An 18,818-nucleotide genomic window follows, 5' to 3' on the forward strand; every position below is an offset into this window, starting at 1 on the left:
GTGTACAGGCAGAGAGGGAATGGGTGACCAGCAGGTGGTCTAAGAGGCCAGGCAGGTAGTACAGAAGTGCCCTAAGTCTGTCTATCTTGCCTGCTAATCAGTTCCCCATTTTGCATACTGGTGAGGGTGATGGTTCCTCAGGGAGTGCAGCCTGAGCCAGGTCTGTAGCACCACAGGTGGCTCAGCTGCACAGGAGGAGAGAAAGAGGAGTGGAAGAGCAATAGTGTTAGGGGATTCTGTAGTCCGGGGATTGGACAGGCATTTCTGTGGCAGTAAATGTGACTCCGGAATGGTGTTGCCTCCTTGGTGTAAGACCATCTCTTTGGTCTAAAGGCTCTTGTCTCTACTCTTGATATTGATGGCACACAACAACTTGAATACTATTTCCCTGAATGTGGAGCACCTTTATTAATTAAATCTCGAAGCAATAGAACATACAATGGGACTGGGTGTTTAGGAATCCCGCGAGCTAGGTTCTGCCTCTGGTGGTCAGTCCTTTAACAGATCTAGTGTGACTTCAGAATGGCTGACTAAACCACTTTACTGACTACAGTAACAATGTCCTTGAGAGCTGTTTCTTTATACCCATTCCTGACCCTGGCCCTTAAAGTGGACCATCCATTTGGATTATTAACCCCACCCTGGCCATCCAGGACCACTTCTACATGATCATATCCTGCCCTCAGCAGAGAGGGTGTCTCCAGGTGCATGCCAACAATGGGTGTGATCACAGTATCTTGGGGCAGGAAGAAGGTCATTCACACATTCCTGAGTGGCCATTGTCTCGTTCATTTTCTGTAGATCAAGTGTCTGTGGCAAACCATCACCTCAGGTACCTGCCCTGAGATATCTGGGTGTCTGTTTAGTTGAAACTGTCTTTATTTTTAAATGTTCAATATGAGCCTCAGTGACGCCTTCAGTCAAAAACCCTTCTCCGTAGCTCCCCTTCTCTGTAGCTCCATCTTCTCACCATCGTGAAACAAACTCTGCCCGTAGGACTCCACAAACAACTTACATTTATTAATATGAAAGAAGTAAAAGCACAGTTACGTGATTACAAGCAATTAATACAATACAATTTAAGTGATGCATTGGCCCACCCTGGTGCAAGGGTCAAGGATGTCATAGAGCAGCTGTGGGACTTGCTCCTATGGGAGGGTGAACAGCCAGAGGTCGTGGCCCACATTGGTACCAGTGACACAAGAAGGAAGAGGGATGAGGTCCTGAAAGCAGATTTTAGGGAGTTAGGAAGGAAATTAAAAAGCAGGACCTCAATAGCAGTAATCTCAGGATTACTCCCAGTGCCATATGCTAGTGAGCATAAGAATAGTAGGATTGATCGATTTAAATACATGACTGGAGATGTGGTGTAAGGGGAGGGCATGAGACCTCTGAAGCATTGGGCCCAGTTCTTGGGCAGGTGGGACCTGTACAAGCTGGATGGGTTACACCTTAACAGGATTGGAACCAATATCCTCAAAGGGAGATTTTGCTGGTGCTGTTGGGAAGGTTAAACTAGTTTGTTGGGGGGATGGGAACCTGAGGGGTAGCTCAAATTGGAAGCAATCCTGGTAATGGGAAGTAGGCAAGTGACAAGTGAAATTAGAAGGCAGGAGAAATGAAGGAAACCATCAACTAAGTTTAGAATGTCAAATAATGTCAAAAAGACAAAGTTAAGGGCATTCTACCTGAATGCACTCAGCTTTCGCAACAAGGTAGATGCTTTAAAGACACAAATAGAGGTAAATGGGTATGATCTAATTGACATTACATAAACATGGCTACAGGGTGACCAAGACTGGGGACAGAATATTTGACGGTATTCAATATTTAGGAAGGACAGGCAGAAAGGAAAAGGAAGTGGTGTCACGCTGCTAATAAGGGATGGGATCAGTACATTAGTAAGGGAGGCTCTCATAGGAAGAACAAAATGTGGAATCTGTTTGGGTGGAGCTAATAAACAGCAAGAGGCAGCAAACATTGGTAGGATTGTATATAGGCCACCAAACAATAGTGGTAGTGTGAGACATGGTATTAACCAGCACATTAGAGAAGCATATGCATGGGTATTACAGGATCATGGATGACTTCAATTTGCATATAGACTGGGTTAACCTAATCAGTAGTAATGTGGATGACAAGTTTCTGAAGTATTAGGGATGGTTTTCTAGAACAATATGTTGAGGGACCGACTAGAGAACAGGCTGTTTTAGACCTAATATTTTGCAACGACAAAGGACTAATTAATCTTTCCGTAAAAGAACCTTTAGGGATGAGTGACCATAATATGATAGAATTTTACATTATGTTTGAAAGTGAGGTAGTTCAATCTGAAGCCAGGGTGTAAGTCTGAACAAAGGAAATTATGGTGGTATGAGGGGCAAATTGGCTGAGGTGAATTAGGAAAATACATTGAAAGATATGGTGGCACATAGGCAGTGAATATTTTTAAAGAATTATTACATAGTTTACAGGAATTATACATTACTTCAAGGCACAAAAACCGAAAAAGAAGTCAGTCAACCGTGGCCAACAAAGGAATTTAAAGATCATATAAGATGAAAAGAAAGGGCCTATGAAGGTGCCAGAAATAGTAATAAACCTGAAGATTAGGAGCATTTTCGAATACAGCAAAGGAGTACCAAGAAACTGATAAAGGGAGAATAGAATATGAATATAAACTAGCAAAAAACATAAAAACAGACTTTACAAGCTTCTATAGGTGCGTAAAAAGGAAACCTTCGGCTAAGACAAATGTGGATCCATTACAGACAGAGTCAGGAGAATTCATAATGGGGAACAGAAATGGCAGAGAAGCTAAATGATTACTTTGAGCCTGTTTTCACTAAGGAAAATACAAGAAATCACAAAATCTCCCAGAATCGGAGATCCAAGGGACTAGGGAGAATGAGGAATTGAAGGAAATTAGTATTAATAAGAAAGTTGTGTTGAAGAAATTATTAGGACTGAAGGTTGCTAAGTCCCTGGGACCTGATATTGTACATCCCAGAAGGTTGAAAGAGGTTACTGTGGAGATACTTGGATAATAATGATCTGATTGGACATAGTCAACATGGATTTATAAATGGGAAGTCATGTTTGATGAACCTGTTGGAGTTTTTTGAGGATGTTACTAACAGAATTGATAAAAGGAGAGTTGGTGGACGTAGTATACTCAGATTTTCAGAAGGCTTTCAATAAAATCCCCCGCAGGAGGTTGGTTAGCAAAATTAAAGCACATGGGATAGGAGGTAATATACTGGCATGGATTAAGATTGGTTAACAGGCAGAGAAAACAGTAGGAATAAACAGATCATTGGCAGGCTGTGACTAATGGGGTACCGCAGAGATCAGTACTTGAGCCCCAGCCATTCACCATGTATATCAATGATTTGGATACGGGGACCAAATATAATATTTCCAAGTTCATGGATGACACAAAGCTAGGTGGGAATGTGTGTTGTGAGAGAGATGCAAAGCAACAAAGAGGATTTAGACAGACTTAATGAGTGAACAAGAACATGGCAGATGAAATATAATGTGGAAAGATATGAGGTTATCCAGTTTGATAGGTGCAGAGGATTTCTTAAATAGCAAGAGATTAAAAAGTGTAGATGTACAAAGGGACCTTGGTGACCTTGTCAATATGTCACGGAAGGCTAACATGCAGGTGTAGCAAGAAATTAGGAAGGGTAATGCTATGTTAGCCTTTATTGCAAGAGGATTTGAGTACAGGAGTAGCGAAGTCCAGCTTCAATTATATAGAACCTTGGTTAGACCACACCTGGAGTACTCTCTGGTGGTTTGGTCCCCTTACCTTAGAAAGGATATTATTGCCATAGAAGGAGTGCAACCAAGGCTCACCAGACTTGTTCCCGGGGTGGCCGACCTGCCCTACGAAGAGAGATTGGAGAAACTGGGCCTGTGTTCTCTACAGTTTCAAATAATGAGAAGTGATCTCATTAAACCTACCATATGCTTAAAGGAATAGACAGGGTATATGCAGGTAAGATGTTTCCCCTGGTTGAGGAGTCTACAGCCAGGGGATACAATTTCAAGATAAGGGAGAAGCCACTTAGGACTAAGATGAGGAGTTTTTTTAAACTCAAGGGTTGTGAATCTTTGGAATTTTCTACCTCAGAGGGCTATGGAAGCTCAGTCATTGACTATGTTTAAAGCAGAGATTGACATTTTTAAATACCAATGACATAAAGGGATATGGTGATAGTGTGGGGAAAAAGGCATTGAAGTGGATGATCAGCCATGATTGTATTGAAAGGCAGTGCAGGCACGACAGGCTGAATGGCCTACTCCTGTTCCTATGTCCCAAAAGGTTTAATACAGGGAACATAAGAGCAGTTAAGTAAAATAGAGGATGAAATGTTTTGGAGTAAGGGCCAGGGATGACCACTGAATTAAATAATACAAGTTGGGTTCTGGAGAAAATTGGATGTATTGTTGAAAGTGGAAGGGATCCAGTGATATGAGTGGGCATATAATGATGGGTGTAATCTGTCAAAAAGGGATTGGTTTATTAGGTTTGAAGGCATTTCTTTAACCCTATAATTTCAATTGTTACTCTCTATGGTACTACATGTTGTATAATACCACTAATGTACTAATTTATATGATTCATATGTTTGTATTCATGGTTTCTCTGTAGATCATCAAATTTTGAGGATATTTTTGTTTAATTTTCATTTTGGTGAAACAATTAGTAGAATGGTGTAGAGATTTAAAAAACGTTTGCACATTTTAACTAATTTTACCATTTTCTGCTGCTGTGAAGTTCCACAGTTGGTTGCATCCAGTCAAACCTCTGGAAGCCTATCTAAGGCTGCCTTAAAGAAACTATTTACCAAGATAAGGACACAAAGGGAACATTGTACTTCAAAACCTGAACCAAAGGGTGTAAACAAAGATATGACCATTGAGTCAGGTTCTATCACCAGTGAAGAAAGTGAGCAAAGAATTTTGACAAAATCCACAGCCAACAACAATGCAAGTGAAGGGAATCAAGAAATGCAGTCAGTGCTATTTGATGCAAATAAACGTAAGTCCTATAATGAATGTTCAATTCTGACATCCTTTTTAGACTGCGCAATCATTCAAACTAATTCTAAATCTAAGTTTTGTATTGTTGCTTTTTCAGAAATCTTATTTTAATATCACTTAGAAAATCTTAATGCAATCAGGCAGAGTCAACATGGTTTTATGAAAGGCAAATCATATTTGACTAATTTATTAGAGTTCTTTGAGGAAACATCGTACATAAAGGGAAACAGGTAGATTTGGTGTAATTGGATTTCCAAAAGCCACTTGATAAGGTGTCACCACAAAGATTATGACACAAAGTAAGGGCTCATGGTGTAAGGGATAACATATTAGCATGGTTAGAGGATTGGTTAGCTAATGAAAAGCAGAGGTTCAGGATAAATGGGTCTTTTTCAGGTTGGCAAGCTATAACTAGTAGAATTGGTGTTGGGGCCTTAACTATTTATAACCTACATCAGGCTTGTCCAACCTTTTTGTGTGGGGGTAGGGGGGCATATTTCCATTATTTTCTCAATCAAGGAGCCAATGAGCAAATTTCAGAAAGATATGTGAATTTCAAAACAAGAGTTGAGGTATGATGAAGAGAAACAACTTGCTGAGCAAAAATAAAGCAATGTCAAAGCAATAAATTGATAATTGAAAAAAAGTAATTAATAAAGGTGCCCGTTCATGAGAGAGGGTCTATATGTGTGTCCGGCTCATTCCAAGTCTTGAGGGTGTTCATTCATTCACCCTCATTCGTTATTTGAGTGGGTGTGAATATCAGTTGGTGTGTGGGGATGAGGTTGAGTGAGATTTCTGAGGCTGGGAGTGAGCCAGGCATGCACGCGCACACGTGCTCACCCCCTCTCTCACCCTCTCTCTCTGTCGCCTCCCCACCCTCACTCTTGAAGTGCCTGCTCCTAATCTATATGTACGTATAAAATGTTGGGTAGAATTTAAAACAAACTTAATTTGAGGCATTGTGGATTTGATGTAAATTAAATGCCTTATGCTATATATCAATTATGTAATGAATGACATATATTTGTGAAGCATAATGCATGGTGTTGTGCTTTTCTAGAGCAAAATGAAGTTTCTGAAAGTACCATAATGGCCGGAAGTGCTACCTTATGTCATCCGAAGGAGCAAGCAAGTAGAATTAGATCTGACACAGACAGAAAGAAACAAGTATGTTTGTGGAAACTCAAAACAAAAACACCGGCTAAGTTACAGACGTTTTTTTGTATATTTACTTTGTGCTAACACTCCTACCCACAAAGATAGTTAATACTTTTCTGGCCTGCTACAAAGTGCGCGTTAGCACTGCAGCATGCTCAATGTACTTTCTATTTTAATCATTTGGATGAATCTTTTGGCACTTAACTACACTGGAAATCTACTGAAAATTTGAAAAAAAATGAAGCTGAAAGTATATATTTTAGGCTGGGTTTCTCTCTGGGTGGTTTTATTACTAGCGATGGGTAGACACAGAACTTCTACCAGTTACTGTGGCTCCACCATCTACCTGTCTTCCTGGTTCAAATCACCTGACTTTTTTCTAGCTTAGTATTTTTACCTTCTGAGGTCTCTGTGGCCATGCACAAGTGTACAGGATTCACTGAATGATTTTCTCTCCCTCACCAAACTCTAATTTTATCTATCACATTCATGAGGTGGCCTGTTATCTCTCTGGAAATATTTTGGCTAGTATAAATTCCCTGCTGTATGCTAAAATAGCACCAGCGGAACTATCACTTCATCAAATGGACGTTGCTTTCTTGGCATTGTCTTAATTCTTGAAATGAAAGCTCCAACTGTATTTCAAAAATATCACCATTATTCTCATCCTTGTGTTTAAATCCCTCCATGGTCAGCTTTTCTCTGTAACCTCCCAGCAGAACTATAACCTTCTGATATTTCTTCGAGTTTCCTTCAAGCTACCTTTTTGGCCATGCCTTCAGCTGCCTATATACAAAGCTCTGGAATTCCATCCAAACATATCTGTCTACATAGCACCATTTTTCTTTTTCCAAGTTGCTTCTTAATACAGAGGTGACCAAAAGCTTGGTCAGAGATGTCCCAATATCTCACCATGTGACTCATTATCAAATTTTGTTCGATAACACTCCTATGAAGCACTTTGGGACATTTTACTATTAAAAATGCTATATAAATGCTGATTATTGTTTCATTTTTTTCTACTTTGTTAATTTGGTAATTCAGGAGAAATGCCTTTTTTTAAATGTAGTTTAGTGTAAGAGTAATGCCTTAACATTGGAAGGGCTTTTATTTTCAATGATTTATCCTCATGGTCCCCCAGGTTGTACCCCTGTACTATCTGAAAGATGCTGGAATTAAGAAACTGGAGTGCAAATATTCTAATTAAGAAGAAAATTTTTTGGTGGGATATGAGGCTGGAATTTGTGTTCATCATGTGTGGTGAAGAGAGCATTTTCTCCAGTTATTGCATTGTCAACATCAAATATGTTACAGTATAGTTAAGATACAATAAAGTTCTTTCCATATATCCAAACCTCAGACTTACAGAAAAGTGACGGGCTGAGTCCCAGTTCTAACCTGTTGTGCCACCCAGCCCTTCCTACATTATAATTAAGTATCATTGTACCCCTGATGCATTACCTGTCTCCACTTTTGTTTTTTCATTAGTTGCATGAATTAGAACAGAAACAGCAACAATTGGCTTTGATCTGGCAATCTGAACAGCAGAAACGGAATCTAGAAGCCCATTTGCAGAAAGCTCGGTTACTGCAGCAAGGAGAAGAAACTCAAATGCAAGTGAGACTGAGTAGTGATTTTGAAAAGCAGTCACAGCAGGAGCATGGGAAAGGAGATGACTGTTTGGGATGTCGGGAGGAAAGGAAAAATAACACTGTGAATGAACAAGGTACTTGGAGACCTCAAACTGCAAATAAGGATATAGGGCACCCAAATGTGAATACTGAGGTAAGTGAATTGGATTTCTGTTGCAGGGCCTTAAATTTTGCCTGTTAATGCAGGTTTTTATTTTGTCATAAATGATTGCATTATAAAAAGGATGAAGAGAGCAAACTTGACTTTTTTTATAGAGCATTTTATATATTTATCACTGAATGCAAGTAATAATAGCTGATCATGCTGATTCTGTTTAGTATGTTACCAGCAATTTATTTTGGCTATTGAAAAAGAATGAAAGGACGAGATGTGGCATCACAGGTGAAAGATTCTAATTACTTTGCTTTTATAGAATTCTTTTGGAATGCTTTTCCCTGCTTAAACAGAATAAAGACTTTGTGCTATAAGAAAATGAAGTTACTTCACACAATGTGGCTCTCTCAGAAATGACTCCATGTCAAGGCAAGCATTCCTTGAACACTTTGGACCCCTCCTAGCTGATGACTTCTTCACTGTGCTTCTGGCTGATACATATGCTGTACATGGTGGCTTGTATGTCTCCATTATTTTTGTTGCAACATCTTTCAGGCATCTGCCTTATCCTCTGACTTGTACATACATATTGGCTCCTAGCTTGCATATACCAATAACGTTTAAAAAGGGGTAAGTAATAGATTCCCACAGTAAAGGAATATGTGCCAGGGACTGAGGTGAGGAAGACATTCAAGAGTGAGAATCAAAAGAATTGCAGCAAGATGGGGTGCGGTGGGGGGTGGTCCTGGAGAAGAAATGAGGGTACACAATGTTCCTGTATAAATAGGGATGTCTTATTTTGTACAACAATCTACTCTATTTTTTTTGGAGTTTGGGTAATTAAGCATTTTGAGAGGAAGAGAATTGTAGAATCTAATTTATTGTGGTTGATTTAGTAGGTTATGCAAGCTCCCATGCAGATAATGCAAATTAGTTCTGCCTAAAAGCACTATCCCTGTACGTGCAAGGTATAATTTTAAATCTCCAATGTTCTAGGCTGGAATATGCAAACAAATTGGAAAGCAGCATCCTCCATGAGGATGGAAGTAGGCATAATCAGCCATGTAGTTATCAGTGTATTGGATGTGGTGTGGAAAGAATACTTTCACAGGTTTAAAAGATCCGCATTATTTTTGCCTAGATGTTTTGAAGGGATAAAAAATTGGCAGAGGTTCAGAATATTTGTGAACACTACAAAAAGTTGGCCCTGGGGGATTGTCTGGTTGTTAGCTCAAAGACCAGACAAAGGGGTTTAACATCTCTGCAAGTAGATACATTTCATCCAAGCATGATGATTTATCCCTGGCTGTTCAGAGAAACAAAGGAGAAGACAGCAGAGGCTCTGATGAATTTTTTTTAATCTGCTCTAGCTACAGTCATGGTGCCAGAGGTTTGAAGGACAGCTAACGTTGTTTCATTGTTTAAAAAGGGAACAAGGTTAGACCGAGTAATTTCAGGCCAGTCAGCCGAACTTTCCTGGTGGGCAAATTATTGGGGGGGGCGATATCTAAGACAGTATAAGTTATCATTTAGAAAGACACATAATTCAAGGCACACAACATGAATTTGTTGAGATGTTGTACCTGACCAACTTGTTTGAATTTTTTAAGTAGGTGTGATAAGGTAGACGAGGGTAATCACCAGCTAGGCCACCATTTTTATTCTCTATTTCTTGAGAAGTTGGTGATGAGTCACCTTCTTGAACCACTTCAGTCCATGTGGTGTAGGTATACCCACAGTGCTGTTAGGGAGGGAGTTTCAGAATTTTGACGAAGTGACAGTGAAGGAACAGTGATGGTGTGTGGTTTGGAGGGGAACTTGCTACTGATGGAGTTCCCATGCATCTGCTGCCCCTGCCAGCAGAGGCACCCTCCCTACTCTCAATGGTCACCCTCCTTTAATTCTCTCTCTAGCCTCTTGAACCCTGGCCCCCCCTCCCCAACCAATCCCCATTCCTCCCAAGACCCCCAATCCCAGACTTGCACTCCTCAATGTGGTGAGGCTGCCTGTAGTCCCAGCACTGGCTCGTGTTGCCGCCCAGCTGTCGGCCATCCAGTTGGCCAGCAGCCCTTTAAGGCAGAACTTCCTCCCGAGAAAGGGGTGGAAGTCTCGCCTTATTAGCATTAAATTGGTGCAGGACAGCGACTGGGACATGGGTGGGCTTCTTACCCCACCCCCTGTGACTTTTTAACCAGGGTGGGGAGACCACAGTGCCCCATGAAATCCAGCCATATGTTTCTTTGCATCATATCCAGTTGCAAAGTGGCTCTTGAAAGAAGCAGAGTGAATCGGATGCCCTTCTAATTGGGGGAGTGGACAATGTATCCCAATGTTGACTCAAATGGCAGTAATAGATCAAAACCTTATTCTTTGCCCTCTGAGGTAGTTGTTACCAGTGGTTAATTGACTGCCTTTTATTTAGCAAAATATAGTGGAAAACTTGAGACATGAGCCAGTCAGTATGTTTTCATGCTCAACAGATATCAAAGATTTTCCCACACCCACACATGCTATTTGCCTTATGGACCTCACGGTTCAGCTGCACATGTTTAGCTAAAAGCATTAGGCAGCTTTGTTCTATCTTATGCTTTTTCATTTCCTTGAATAAGATGCCCTGGTGTATTAACAGGCTCTAATAACATTTCAAGTTGGTTACCAGAAAGTATAAATTGCTTCCGATCATTTCATGCAATACTTAAGTTTCTATTGCAGTGCTGTATAGAATTGATGTCCTGATCTGATTAGCATTCAGTAAAACTAATTTCTCATTCTAGGCTTTTTAGGCAAATAACTGTAGTCCTATCTTTTATTATTAATTATTGCCTTTATTTAATCTGCTTTCCATGAAATTGCTATTCTTTGGAGAGATATAGTATGGGATTCAATGGGACAGTGTTTAATGAAGATAGAGATTCCTTTATAAGTCCCTTGATAATTATTACATATGATGTGAAGTGCAAAAGTTTCTGTTTTTAACTAGGACCTGAATCAGCTCTTTGTATGGAAAAGAAAATTAATGAAGTATTTTGAACACCATTTGCTAATACATGTCTGGAGATTTTAATATATCATCATTTCTACCTAAGCCATTAGTTACTACACTCTTTATTATAAAGTACTTCTTGCTCCATTATAGCATGCTTCGTGGGTATACAGGGTATAAACAAAGTTTTAGCTTTTTGTTAAGCAGGTGTCCAATGCATTCATCTGTGCATTACAAAGGACAAGAACTTGATTTTTTTTTTTCAAAAACAGATCATTTGGTTTATTTTGTATTCTCCACAGATTGAGCATTGCAAGCTTCTTGTATCAAACAAGCTGGCGCCAGCAGATGAACATATGCATACAATTCATCAGTATCAGCAGCATCTTATTGAACAAAACAGGCAAGAATTCAGTTGCTTATTTCCTGACTTGCAGAAACCCTTAGTTATTCATTACTTAGTGTGAAACATGTATTTTTTAGATTTTTGAAAAGGTGTATATAAGCTATATATTTTGGCTCGTAATCGTAGATTGTGTTTACTGATGAAATTATTTAAATCTGTGTTTTGATGCAAATGTCTGCAGAAAGTTTTCTCATGCAACAATCTGTGTAATGCTGATTTGATGTACTGTATGTTTTGGGGCAGTGCAGTTACGGACATGAAACTGCAATAACCCCATACATACCAACTATCAACATTATTGCAGGTGATCTAATTTCTCAGTACAATTAAGTCAATCTTGTGAGAGAGTTCTGAATTCTTAGAATTTTCACAGGCATTCCAAAATCTGAGTGATTTCTCTTCTGCGTGGTACCTAAACTTAGAGGCAGCACCATTACAACGGAGAAGTCCTTGGCAAACTTTGAATGGCTTGGATCTGTATTGATTTACATTTTGAAAAAAATGCATGGTTTTTGTAGCAAATTGCTTCTTTTGAAAAAAGAGTTTGTTTCTTGATTTTGAGACGGTGGGCTTGGCATTTCTGCAGCTTAGTCATTTGTTTGTTTAAAATAAGTACTCAGCCAGCTTTTAAGAAAGTAGACAAATACAAAAAAGAGCACAGGAAAAAATTAGAACAGGAGCAGGCTATTTAGCCCCTTAAGCCTGGTCTGCCACTCTGATCTGTGACCTAGCTCCATTTGCCTGTGCCCTATATCTCGCTACGTTCAGTTAACATAACTTTAAATCTGAGATTAACAATTTAACAATTGACCTGCATCAACTGCTGTTTGTAGAAGAGTACTCTTCTATCACCCTTGCATGTATAAATCATGGAGTCATTACAGCGCACAGAGGCCATTTGGTCCATCGAGTTCATGTTGACTCTGTAAAGCAATAAAATCAGTCCCATTCCCCTTCTCTGTCCCTCTATTTGCTCATGTGCCCATCCAATTTCCTTTGAAATCACTCACCGTCTCTGCTTCCACTGTCCTCTTAGGCAATGATTTCCAAATCGCTACATCAAAAAGTTCTTCCTCACACACCTGCACATCTCTTTGCTAAACCTTAAATCTATCTCCTCTAGTTCTTGTACAATCAGCTAATGGAAACAACTTTTCTTTGCCTTATCTAAACTAGTCATAATCTTGTACAATTCTATCAAACTCTACCAAATCTCCTCTCAACCTCCTTTGCTCCAATTAGAACAACTTCAACTTCCCCAGCCAAACCTTGCAGCTAACATCCCTTGTCCCTGGAACCATTCTGGTTAATCTCCTCTACATCCTTGCGTCGTTCCTGAAATGAGGTAGCCAGAATCGATTGCGATGCCCTAGTTGTGACCTAACCAGAGCATTATAAAGGTTCAGCATAACGTCCCTGCTTTTGTACTTAAAACCTCTATTTATGAAGCCCATTATTTCATATGCTTTGCTAGCTGCTCTCAATATGTCCTGCCACCTTCAAAGATGTATGGTCCTCCTGTCCGTGTACACTTTATAGAACTATGCCGTTAACTCTGTTTTGCCTCTCTAACCCTCCTGTCAATGTGCATCACCTCACACTTCTCTTTATTAAATTCCACCTGCTACTTGTCTGCCCATTCTGCTGGTCTATTTATGTTCTGTTACAGTTGATTGATATTACCCTTATTGTTTGCCACACTGCCATGTTCCAATATTCAAGTTGTTTATATAGATGAGGAAATCAGTGATTCTAGCACTGACCCTTGGGGGAACATCATTGTCTACCATCCTCCAGTCTGGAAAAAAAACAATTTGCTATGACTCGCTGTTTTCTATCCTTGAGCCTATAAACTGATGCTGGCCCTCCTATTCCATGAGCCTCAATTTTGTTAACCTGCCTTTAATGAGGCACTTTGTCAAATGCTTTCTTAAAATCCATATATGCAATACCCATTGCTTTCCCTTCATCAATCTTCTCTGTTACTTCCACAAAAAATTTAGTTAGTTTAGTCAAGCATGATCTGCCTTTTAAAAATTCATGCTGGCTCTCCTTAATTAATTCAAATCTCTCCAAGCGCCTGTTAAGTTTTTTAATCCCCCCCTTGATTATTGTTTCTAAAGCCTTATCCACCCTGATGTTAAACTGACCATCCTGTAGCTACTAGGAATGTTCTTGGATCCTTTCTTGAATGAAGATGTCACATTTCCCACCCTCCAATCCATTGTCATCATTGCTATACCTAGAGAAGATTGGGAGATTGTGGCATGGCCTTCTGTCTCCTCCACGCCCACTTCCCTTAACCTGGAATGCAAGCCATTCAGACCAGGCGACTTAACCACTCTTAAACATAGCCAACTTTCCCAATACATTCTTCCTATTAAACTTTACCCCATTCATTATCTGTATTCTTCGTACCTTTCAGCTGTGGCTTAGTTGGTAGCACTTGCCTCTGAATCACAGGGTTTGGGTGCAAGTCCCACTCCAGCGCTTGGGCACAAAAATCGAGGCTCAAATTCCAGTGCAGTCCTGAGGCAAAAATGCACTGTTGGGAGGTGCCATGGATCAGATAAGACCTTAGTGGCCCCATCTGCCTGTTTAGGTGGATGTAAACGATCCCATGGCAATATTTCTAAGAAGAGCTGGGGAGTTATCCATGGTGTCCTGGCCAATATTTGTCCCTCAATCAGTATCACAAAAAACAGATTGTCTGCTCATTAAAGGCCCATCACAGAGCTCACCCACATCTCCACCAGCGCAGAGCACATACCTCGGTGGGACCTAGCTTTAGAGTAGCCTCAGGATCACAATCTGGTGGACACATTGCACTGTCTGATCCATAGCAGGCAGCAGCAGGGACTACCCAGGTATCCGGCACTCAGGATTGCTGGAGGCCAGAAACCTGCTGAGCCTGAGTCTGATGACGAGCTTCTGGAGCAGCATGTGCGGGAGCTCCAGCTGCCCCTTCTTCCTGAGGACGCTGCTCCTCCTTCTGCCCAGCCAGGCGCCTCCGTCACTTTTTTTTTCTCTTTCGCCTCTGCTCTCTTTAAGCCACGAGGCACACTGTTAAGTCACCTGGCACCATGTGCCTGATGTTGTACTCCTACAGGATGAAAGAGAGAGACACATGGGTTAGCTTGGGTGTACTAAGAACCTTTCTTGGTCAAGTCTGAAGGCCCCTTAACGCATCCCGGCGCATGCTGGCCACCACTTGGATGACCAGTGTTTAGTGTGGTGCATGGCTGCCTGAGACCCCAGCTAACTCCGCCCACTCCACCTGACTGGCGGCAGCTTTGCCCACTGGACTGCGTGCTGTGTGCTCAGCTCAGGCGCAGGCATCCTCCTAACCTGCACTGCAAAGCTGTGCTGTTAGCTTGAACCATGGGGCTGACTGGTCCAAACTGGAGTGACGACATTACAAGGGGCTGTGAGCGCCTCCACCAGTGACTGCTCCATGGCCAGCTTGAGCAAGGAAATTGCGCAACAGGTGCAGTCGTCTGTTCTGCAGTCCACTAAAACGCTCATTAGTTTGCAGTTTGTGCCCAGGTGTTGAAAAGCTTTGGAGCACTGGGTAGGAATTTCATGCCACTGCGTTGCTCGAGTGGGTAGATAAGCTAGAAGCCCAACTCCAAGCATGTCAATGTTGCTGCGCCTGAACTGTCTCAGCTGCAGAGGAATGGTCACTCTATACCAGGCTTCCCTAATGCATGGCCACTGGCCACTTTCCTCCCTGCACGTGCTTGTGCGCTACCATCGACCAAAGCGCAGCCCTTGACCCCCCCTGTCCTCTGTGCCCCCAGAAGTTGCCTCAACTGCAGGGCAGTCCTTGTCCCAGCACCGCACTGCCAGCCAGCTAGGAAAAAGCAACTTGCCAGCACCCTCACCTGAATGCACGGTGCCTCTTCCTTGAAGTCCAACAGGTGACCCTCGCGAGTGCTGCGCAACATTACAATACACCCACCTCAGAGTTCCCCTCAAGTGCAGCGTGCCAGATGCACCCTTATACATGCTGTTGTGAAACATGTCGGCATGCTCGGATGATCCCGCATCAGTGGGATGATTCTGGCAAGCTGAGCTTTTAATGATCTGCAGACGCATTACAATGAAATTCCCAATGGTGGGAAACGCGGCTCACCATTGATGGGCAGTGGGGATGATTGCAAACTATTTTTGGCCGCCTTGCCATATTTCCTGCTCATGCCGCCAAACGTGCCTGTACTGCCCTCAGTGTTTCCTAACTTGACTTCTGAAAGGCCTGGCTCTAATTTTTAAGCCAAATTCTCTAGTCCTAGATTCACCAAACAGTGGAAGTAGTGTGTCTTTATCTACCCAAACTGTTGTACTTAAAATCTTGAATCTTTCAATCAAATGACCCCATAATCATCTTAATTCCAGGGAATACAGCTTTAGTTTGTGTAATCCCTCCTCATAATTTAGCCCTGGGAGACCACGCATCATTCTGATAAACTTACTCTGCACTCCTTCCAAGATCATTATATCCTTCCTAAGGAGCGGTGTCCAAAACTGCTCGATGCACTCCTCCTACGTATGGTCCAGCCAGGGCTTTGTATAGCTGAAGCATGACTTCTACTCTCTGGTATTCTAATTGTTTAGATATATAGGTCAGTGTTCTATTAGCTTTTTTGATGATTTTCTGTACCTAGTCATGACATTTCAATGACCTGTGAATCTGGACCCCAAAGTCTCTTTGGACCTCCAGTGTTTCCACGTTTTTACTATTTAATGAGTATTCTGTCCGAACAATGTGAATACTTATCATTTGCCTACATTGAAATCCATTGCCACAATTTTGACCGTTTGTTTAATCTATTACACATCTTTATGCACTTTTATGTTTCCATGTATATGGCTTACAATGCTAGCTATTTTTGCCATCAAATTTGGATGTGTGTCTTTCTATCCCATCATCTAAGTTGTTAATAAGTATGGTGAATCGTCCCCAACACTGATTCGTGTGGAACATCTCTAGTCAAACCCTACCAATTAGTCTCCCTGCCCATTATCCCGACTGTCTGTCACCTGCCATTCAATCAGGTTTCTAACCAGGTCATTGGTTTCTCTTCAGTGTCATGATCTTGAACTTTAGCTAACAGCCTCTAATGAAGGATTCAAATGCCTTTTGGGAGTCCATACAACTAACATCCATAGACATTCCCCTGTCCACTACCCTAGTCACTTCTTCAAAAGAAAAAGTCAAGTCAGGCTCATTGGGCATGACCTAGCCTTTACAAGTTCATCCTGGCTCTCCCTGATATGCTAAGATATATTTTGAGGTGTTCAGTTGCTCTATCCTGAATTACAGAATGTCAAATTCCTGACAAATGATGTTATGCTAACTGGTATTGAATTTCCTAGTGTCCCGCCTATCCCCTTCCTTACATGCAGTCACATGCAGTTTTCCAGTCAAAAAGAACAGTTGCTCAATCAAGTGAACTTTGGAAGAGTTAAGGCATCTGCAATGTTCTTACCTACTTCCTTTTAAACCCAAGATGGAAACCATCTGACCCTAAGGATTGTCACTATTTAGTGCCGTTATTTGCTTCAATGCTGTTACTTTGTTTACGTTAATTTTTATGAGTCCCTGTCCCTGATTGAATATTAGTTTACTTGAGATGTCTGGCATGTTGCCTTCTCCTCCACTGTAAACACTGATGCAGAATAATTATTCATATGTCATTTCTTTTTTTCATTTACAGTATCACTATTATCTGTGCTCCTGATCTCACTTTTTTGGAATATAATTGTAAAAAATTTTTTGCAATGATTGTCATATTTTCCCTTTCCATGGCTCTCTGTTTTGTCACCCTTTGCAGTTCTTTGTATTGCTTATTCATGAAGATGTGTGCTATTTTTTGAATTTTTTTTTTCTGTCTTTCTTTAGATTTATATTGACACTTACCTTTAATTTCCCATGGCTCTCTTTTTTAGCAAGTACAGCACATTAAATCTTTTTTGAGCACCTTCCACTGATCTGAAGTCATATTACTCATTAACCAATTTGCCAAGCTTACTGTCGTCCGTTTTTGTCTCATCCCATTGAAGTAAGCTTTACCTGAAACTAGAATCTTAATAGCTGTTTCACATTTTTCCTTTTCAAATACCACATTGAACTCTACCATGTTCTGATTACTTTCAAGTAACTGGTCATGCACTTTTATACTGTTAATTACTAAATCTGGCTTACTGCTCATTACTAAATCTAATATTGCTTGCCCACTTGTTAGCTTTAGGACATAATTGTTGTAGAAAGCTATCCTGGATACACTCAAAATTCACCACCTTTTCTGATAGTCTGCTTATTTCAATCTATATGGAAAATTAAAATTTCTCTATTAAAAACACTTTTTTTTGCTGTGTGCTAGCCTATTCTCTGCATTTAAACAAGTTACCACTGCACAGGTGCCAGCACGGGGCCTATACACGACTCCCTCTACAATTTTAAAGTATTTTTCTAGTTCTTAATTCTATGTAAAAAGTCTCCTCCACTACTTGTTTCCCTCTTGTTATATCCTTTCTTATCATTTAAGTGCTTTCATACTTAATCACTAAGACTACACCTCCCCTCGACCATTTTCCCTATCTTTTTGGTCAATCTTATTACTTAGTATAATTAATTTCCAGTCCACAACATTTTGAAGCCATATCTCAGTAATGGCTACCATGACATAGCCTCCCAAGTTGAATTTGAACTTGCAATTCGTTCAGTTTGTCCCATATGTTCTCTGTGTTTGTCGAAAGAATGCTTGTTTGGACCACGCACTGTAACCTGTCCTCTTGCTATATTTACTCCACCACTTATTCCTCTTTCTTGATTTAATTACTTTACACTTTTTAGTTTTCTCTTTACCCGTCGTGTCTAAAGGACAATTTCTGGCTGTTATTTACTGTCTTCCCTTTCCTTTATTTCTGAGCTATTCCCTATACCACCTTTCCTACCTAAGCCCTCCGCAACCTGAGTTAGGAATCCAAAATTCTTGTGATCACCCTATTTATCTTTGCTGCTAGGACCCTGGTGTCAGCCCAGTTCAATTAGAGCCTGTCCCAATGGTATCTGGCCCAATATTGGTGCTAGTGTCCCGGGAAGTTCAGCCCCTCTTTCCCATGACATTCCTTCAGCCATGTCCTCACCTCCTGAAACTATGCCAATTGCATGTGGCTCAGATAATAATCCATAGATTACAATCATTGTGGCCCTGTTGTTTAATTTAGCCCCCAATTTCTGGTATTTTTCCCGATATTGTTCCCAACACTGATCGCCACAAGTGATCCTTCCTCTTTCTGTCCAATATTATTCAAGCTAGTTTGAAATGTCCTACACCCTATCAACTTGTAGACAGCATATCATCTGGGATTCTCAATCCCGCTTACAAAGAATGTAGCCCTGGCCTGTCAAGGACCTTTAAACTTGGCTGGATACCTGGTTTACAGCAAAACCTCAAAAGAAGA

General features: G+C 40.9%; 1 protein-coding gene across 1 annotated transcript in view; it reads left to right on the top strand.

Moving 5' to 3' along the window:
- The window catches only part of cep295 (centrosomal protein 295), a 119,878-nt gene that overhangs the window by 43,534 nt on the left and 57,526 nt on the right, over window positions 1-18,818 (top strand). The window contains exons 10-13 of the mRNA XM_041199489.1: window positions 4,790-5,053; window positions 6,119-6,225; window positions 7,705-8,001; window positions 11,248-11,348. Of these exons, the coding sequence (XP_041055423.1) occupies window positions 4,790-5,053; window positions 6,119-6,225; window positions 7,705-8,001; window positions 11,248-11,348 (769 nt within the window). The remainder of the gene's footprint in view (window positions 1-4,789; window positions 5,054-6,118; window positions 6,226-7,704; window positions 8,002-11,247; window positions 11,349-18,818) is intronic.

Source organism: Carcharodon carcharias, chromosome 11 (assembly GCF_017639515.1).
Source record: "Carcharodon carcharias isolate sCarCar2 chromosome 11, sCarCar2.pri, whole genome shotgun sequence".
NCBI classification, from domain to species: domain Eukaryota; kingdom Metazoa; phylum Chordata; class Chondrichthyes; order Lamniformes; family Lamnidae; genus Carcharodon; species Carcharodon carcharias.